The sequence below is a fragment of the Trachemys scripta genome, chromosome 7 (genome assembly GCF_013100865.1).
Source record: "Trachemys scripta elegans isolate TJP31775 chromosome 7, CAS_Tse_1.0, whole genome shotgun sequence".
In the NCBI taxonomy this organism is placed as follows: Eukaryota; Metazoa; Chordata; order Testudines; family Emydidae; genus Trachemys; species Trachemys scripta.
In genome coordinates this window covers 60,579,423-60,586,201 of record NC_048304.1, presented here as the reverse complement: position 1 = coordinate 60,586,201, position 6,779 = coordinate 60,579,423, and the positions used below count along the sequence as shown (strand labels likewise).

Sequence of the window (6,779 nt, the reverse complement as noted above, 5' to 3'; positions counted from 1 at the left end):
TGACAAATACGTAATATTGAATATTGGGCTTGCTACCTTTTCCAAAGGCCTTAGGTAGAAAGCCAGACATGGTAATAAAGAAGAAGGCTAGGGGGTTCTTTTACAGTTTTTAAGTAAAAAAAATATATATATAAAGAAAGGAGGTTGGGGAGGAAATTTAGCCCAATAATAATTAAAACATATTTTGGGTTGTTTTCCCATTTGTCAGTATGTTGCTCAGTTCTCCAGGGCAGGACCTGTCTATTTCTTTTGGCTTTAAAATGTATAGACTTGTGTGTTATGTAAATAACAACAACAATGAATATACAATTCTTAGAAAAAATGCATTAAGATGGATTTAAGTATGATAGTATGTGTCAGTACCCTAAGGGTAAAAAACATTACAGGGATGTTGTAATTATATCCAAAACAAACATTATAAATCAAAGAAATTCAGGGTCAAGGTCAAACTTCGAAGGAATCCAAACATGTCAAGGTATGGAAATGCACAGATGAGGCACCTAAACAACCTAAACTTTGCCCTGTAATGATGCCAGTCAATACTTACCTAATTATGATTATAATATGTTAGTGTGGGGTCCCAGTTTAGATTAATCTGATTTTTAAAGAGAAAGGAGTTTTTCATTTCTTTCACATGGCGGCATCATAAGGGATGGAAAGATACAGTTGAGGCATGCAAACAACCTTAACTCTGTCCTATAGTGATGTCACTAGAGAGGGAAAAAAGAACATCTTTAAAAATCACTTTAATCTAACCTGGAAACAGATACTTAAAAATGCTTTAATCATAATGGTCTAATTATTTTATGGTGTCACTACAGGGTAGAGTTAAGGTTGTCTGTATGCCTTAATGGTGCATTTCCGCCCCACAGCATGTTTGGATTTCTTAAATTTTATTAACATTAACTCTGAATTTCCTGGGATTATAACACTTAGTTTGGGGATAATTATAATTTTCCTGCAATGTATTTTACTCTACATTGGAATTAAGATTGACATTTAATAGCAGTAGTTTAACATAGTTTTTATTTGTCAATTTTAACAGCTCAGTACATGTCCCTGACATTAGCACATGGATAATAAAGCCATGAAATATTGGGAACTATTACTGAATTAATTAAAACAAAATGAAATCAGGGCTAAAATTTTCCCAGTCTGAGAAAAGAACTTTTTAAAAATTCTTACCTCACATAATTAATGGAGATATGCAGGTTTCTGGTTTTGCTTCATTTAGGCAAAATCTATGGAGTATTTTAAAAAAAACTTTACATAATAAAACGTTTAAGGTTTAGATGATGGCAGTCTTATCATCTAAAGATCCACAAAACAGATGTTTTGTTCATGTTGAATAAATCCATTATATGTAAAAATTAATGTGATCCAAATATTATTCTATGACAGAAACTACAGCATATAACCATATTTGTCAGAAATACTGATCATAATATAACAATGACTGTATTATCCACTATAAAAGGTAGGCTGTCTTAAATTTTGTTAGAAACTAGGAGTGAGTCAATTTTCACCTCTCACTCTTCAGCCTTGCTTTGCCAGTGCGCTGAAAAAAAATTAAAATCTCCAAAACACAGTGGAAGATCCAATTGCAGTTTCATAGCTATGTTGAGTTTTGCATTTAAAGTAGGGATTGAACCATTCTGTTCTATTTGAAAATTACATTTTATCATCCCCAGAATGACCACACGTTTTGAGTACAGAATAGATTACTTAGTTGGGAATTAAAACGAATTAAGAATCAGCTTTTTAAAGAAATGTAACACCTACTGTCAGTTAATTTAGAGATTTTTTTTTTAAAGATTATCTATAACTCTGAATTTCCTAGGTTTGTAATACTAGGGTTTGGGAGTGATTAAACACCGCTGTGATGTTTTTAAATCTCAACCTTAACTTCTGTTTAACAGTTTTTTTATCTGAGTAAAATCTACTTTTCTTGTTTAGCTACTCTAAGAAAACATTTACATTTTGGCAAAATGCAGTTTCCTTCTTGCTGACTTTTCTGTCCTACTGTTATTACAAGGAAGTACTTGCAAGGTAGTTCGTTCAACACAGTAGATAAAAACATAGTTTTCTGTAGATTACATCTTTATGGTATTTATAGAATCCTCCTTTTCTGTCTACTAAAGCTTTAAAAAATTCTTCTAACCATCTTCTTCTAATTGCAGGTTGGTTTAGATCTGTGCAGAGGATAGAAGTTCCACACGGGGAAAGATCTCAAAATGAGATGTTGCAATTTGGCTGGGTCCTGAACTGAAAGGTAACAGGCAACTTTCAGAAGTCCCCAGGAAGGAAAATTTAAAAATATAGTTTGGTTTTGATCAAAACATTTATTGATACAAAAATGTTATGAAACATTCTGTTTTGATTTTTGTTTACTTTACATTTTCGATGCCATTATTATGCAAAATAAACAATTCCAAAAGGAAAAGTTAATTCAGACTGTACAATGGAAATGTTTCATTCTGAACATGGTGACACGGGACCTTTTGACATTTTCAGAAAGTTGTTTTTTTCCCCTGGTTTTCTCTTAAATGAAATTTCAGTGACGCCAACATAATTCCCTGAAGCCTTTCGATGGCACTGCATTCTCTGGTGGCAAATGGTTCTGTCCCAGTGACCAGCTCCGAGTATAGGGCACGGTTAAATCATTGCTCTTGTATCTAAAGAAATAACCCATCCATCTTCACATGCTCAGAGCAGCACATCCGCTGATGTGCTGGGACTTTCCCTGCACTGCTGCCGGGCGATGCTCGAGGTCTGGACTGAAGGATGCACCTCAGCCAGTTTCTCACACGAGGGAGCCAGTGTGCTCATACCAGAGTAGCCAGCTGAGGGATGATTGACATTAGAGTAGGCTTGGACCGAGGAGACAGAAAGAAAGAGCCAATTTAGTGTTATGTGAGGTGCAGTAGTGCACAGTTTTATATATATATAACTTGTTCTCCATACTTGGTTCTTAGTCACTCTCCCAGGAGCTGCTATTTAGATGATTTCTTTTTCTCTTGTGTGATAGACTTTTATTGCATTAATTTTCTCATGGTGAATGACATTTGACTATCTCTAGATGATGTGCTAAGGGCTGGTCTGCATACAAAGGAGCAATCAACAGAAACTGCATCAGTTTTAATTTACACCTTCATTCCTCTGGTGCAAGTCTATGTCTGGACACTCTAATTTCAGATGCTAATGATTATAGTAGCACCCAGGAACCCCAGTCATGGCCCAGTACCCCATGGTGCTGGGCGCTGTACAAACCCAGAACACAAAGGCAGTCCCACAGAGTTTACAATCGAAGGGTCCTATTTTCCTTCTGCTGATGTCAATATTCAAAACTGAAATAGGATTCTGTTATTCAGAAATAAGTGTCCTCACAGAGAAATAACAAGAGCTGTGAAATAAAACCGATGTAGTTATTTCCATGCAAATTTGTGTCCACTTCTGCCCTAAGCAGCTTCACTAGGGGTTGACACATTTCTTTTCTTTTGTTTACTGTGCGAATGCGGTACTGTTCAGCATTCTGATACTGTACTTACCACTCAAACATTAGTGAGGAGTGAAATCGTTGTTGTTATGTTGTTTCATTGTTGTTTTCTGTGTGGGTAGTAAAGGAAAAATGAAGACAACTTCTTTTTTAAAAAAAAGCTGTACAAATTTCCATAGGATGCAAATTTATTATAATTTCCAAAAGATCTAATTGACTTAGGAGCCTAAATTGTGTTGGCTTTCAATGGGACTTGGGCTCCAAAAATCTCATAGGTCCTTTTGAAAATATAATAAGAATAGTTAATTTGGATTATACTACTGCTCAGATACCACAGTGTTGGGAGATTAGATAGATAGAATGGTGGGTATGGAATAGATCGATGGATCCATCTATCTGTCTCATCTCACTGGTCTCCAGATCCAGGGCCCCATTGTGCTGAGCACTGGTGGGGTCTTTCCATTGACTTCAGGGGAGTGTGGGTGAGGCCCTGGGGGCAGACCTGCCCACTGCATTGGTAAGGGAGTTGGCACCCTTCAGCCCTTTATTAACAGCTCAAAGGTGTCTAATAGTGCCATGATCTTTGGGCAGGTAAAGAAAAGGAGCCTGGAGCTAGAGAAATGAGCTATCTCGGTATTCCCGCTTCGGTGTAAGCCCCCTCCTGTATCACCCTGATCAGCACCTTCATTGCCCACCCCTGCCAGCCCAGCATTGCCATTATAAACTGGCTTGCCCCCCTCCCCTAGCCTCCCATGCGGGCGCCTCTAGAACGCAGCCCCTGAGTTTGACTCAAAGCCACAATGTTTATTTAAAGGATTGAATGGCAACAAACAGGCCCCTGTGGGCTTGGATCAGAGACAGTGAAGACAAGCTCAAGTCAATTACACTTGACAATGCTGTAATGGCCCGTGGTAAGTGGCCCCATTAGCCCGGCCGGCTCTGCAAGGCTATGGGGCCTTTTCAGGGGAGTTGCCGGCTAACCCAGCGGCATCTGCAAGACAAAGGAGCAGAGATGGGCCTGAAGATGTAGAGCTGGGCTCAGCTCACGAGGGTACGGTGTTTAGACGCAAGGAAAAGCATCACCGATGCCAAGACATTGAGGGCCTCCTGCAGCTGTCAGACTGACCAGTGTCAATGCGCTGGAGGGAAGGGGTCAGTGGGTTACCCCAGTGTCGATGCATGGCAGCCAGGAGATTTACCCCACAGCAGACTCCGGCCCAGCGCCAAATGGGTTCCGGATCAGTGTGGCTGGGGTACCCAGAAGCGATCCACATCCCACGTGGCCGTGGGCAGCCCGCCCAGTTTAATGGGTGCCGCTTTAATCTTAATTGCCTGCTTTACCCGGGTTCGGCCAACCCCTCCTTGCAGGCTCGGGGGTGAGAGGCTCTAATCCCTCCCCCTCGCTCGACAAGTGCATTGGGGGTTCATGGTCTGTCCCCTAAGCCTACCCACCCCCTTCTGCAGCCTCCCCGGGGCAGCGAGGCGTCGATTCTGCAGCTGGCGACCCTCTCGGGTCCCCGGGCTCCGCAGCTCGCTCCGAGCCCGGCCTCGCTGGACGCAGGCTGCGAGCGACTCGCTGTCTGGTCGGGTTCCAGCAATGGGAGCAGAGGAAGGATGTAATAACATGCCACGGGCAATAAATCATCGCTGGCTACTCCCCTCCCCCTCGCCCCGCATCGCCGCCCCCCTCTATAGAGGGGAGGGGACCAGGCATTTCAGCAGAGCTCAGCCGGCAGCAGCAGCCTCCGGACTTTCACTCCCAGCTCGCCCCCCTCGCCAGCATGAACGGGAAAGCCCTAGCACTGCTCACTTGTCTGCTGCTCTCTCTCTCCCCCTCGGAGGGTAAGTGCGATGGCTCCACTCCAGCCCCCGGGTCGCGGCGGCCTTTCCCCCGTGCATTGCAGCCGTCTGCCCAGGCACCGTGGGGCTGGAGCTGGGATCGGGGCATGGGGCGGGCGGGAGGAGCGCTGTCAGCCCACGGGAGGGAAACTTTGCAGAAGTCTCGGCCCGCTTGCAGCTCGTTTCCCCGGCTCTTAGGGGGTGCGTGTCTGTGGAGCTGGCCGGTCCACAGCGACTGCTGAGCCAAGGTTTCCGTTGGAAAGGAGAAACCAGCAACGCGGGGTTTGGGAGCGACCCCTGCGGGCGGATCTCGCCACGGCTGGGACTTGGCGTCCGCCCCCCGTGGGCATTTGCTCGCGTGTCCTTGCCCAGCGGTGTCCAGTTGTGTACAAAGCTCGCTGGCCCGGACAGTCCCCAGCCCTTCCGTGCGCCTTCTCTCTCCCGTGCGCCGCAGCGATCGCTGAGCAGGGACCGGCAGCCCCCGGCAGGGCTCGGGGAACTGGGGTGCCAGCGGAGCGAGCTGCTCGGGCTGGCTGCCGAGGCGTTTCTGGGTGCAAAGCGAGAGCCGCCCTAGCGGTGTTTGTAATTACACAACAGCGACACCTCCTTCTCCAACTAACGGAGCGCAGCTCCACGCTACCCATTAGCAGCTGCGGAGCTCTGGGTCTGCTCCCAGCCAGCACCGGGCGGCCACTTGTCCGTGGGACTCCTTCCCCTGGAGCAGAGAGACCAAACCTCCCTCCTTTGGAGAGCAGCGGGAGACAAACGAAAATGTCTCGGCTCTTGGCCGCTCCAGCCCAGACAGCTGGCGCCCCCCGGGATCTGCTGTGGGTTGGATCTTGGGGGCACCGGGTAACTTTGCTAGTAGGGGCTGGCATGCGCTGCCGGCCTGGGTGCGCGCGGCGAGCCGGGGCAGCTGGAGGGTGGCACGTGGTGTGTTGAGTGTCTCTGGGTCTGGGTGTGCAGCGGCGGGTGTGCAGATTGCGGATTTTACACCTGTGTCTTGTGGCGCTCCGGAGAGCCTTGACCCGGCCGCCTGCAAACCTATGTCGAGCCTGGTGCGCCCCTCGGGGTTGTCCGTGCGCCCAGACCAGATGCGATTAGGCTGCAAATGCGAACTAATCGCTGCTGCTAAGTTCATGGGACGTTTTCCATGAAATAGCCCCTGCCCTTGGGAAATCAAGCAAAACACCGGCCTCCTTGATACCCACCCCGGTCCTTCGAGCGATCAGATCCTTTCAGATATAAGTATCAGAGGGGTAGCCGTGTTAGTCTGAATCTGTAAAAAGCAACAGAGGGTCCTGTGGCACCTTTAAGACTAACAGAAGTATTGGGAGCATAAGCTTTCGTGGGTAAGAACCTCACTTCTTCAGATGCAAGACGCATCTGAAGAAGTGAGGTTCTTACCCACGAAAGCTTATGCTCCCAATACTTCTGTTAGTCT

At 46.0% G+C, this 6,779-nt stretch overlaps 1 protein-coding gene across 1 annotated transcript in view; it reads left to right on the top strand.

Moving 5' to 3' along the window:
- Positions 1–5,180: 5,180 nt before the first annotated feature.
- CXCL12 (C-X-C motif chemokine ligand 12) overlaps positions 5,181–6,779 on the top strand; it is a 17,362-nt gene continuing 15,763 nt past the window's right edge. The window contains exon 1 of the mRNA XM_034775840.1: positions 5,181–5,338. Coding sequence (XP_034631731.1) covers positions 5,278–5,338 — 61 coding nt within the window. The 5' untranslated portion in view covers positions 5,181–5,277. The remainder of the gene's footprint in view (positions 5,339–6,779) is intronic.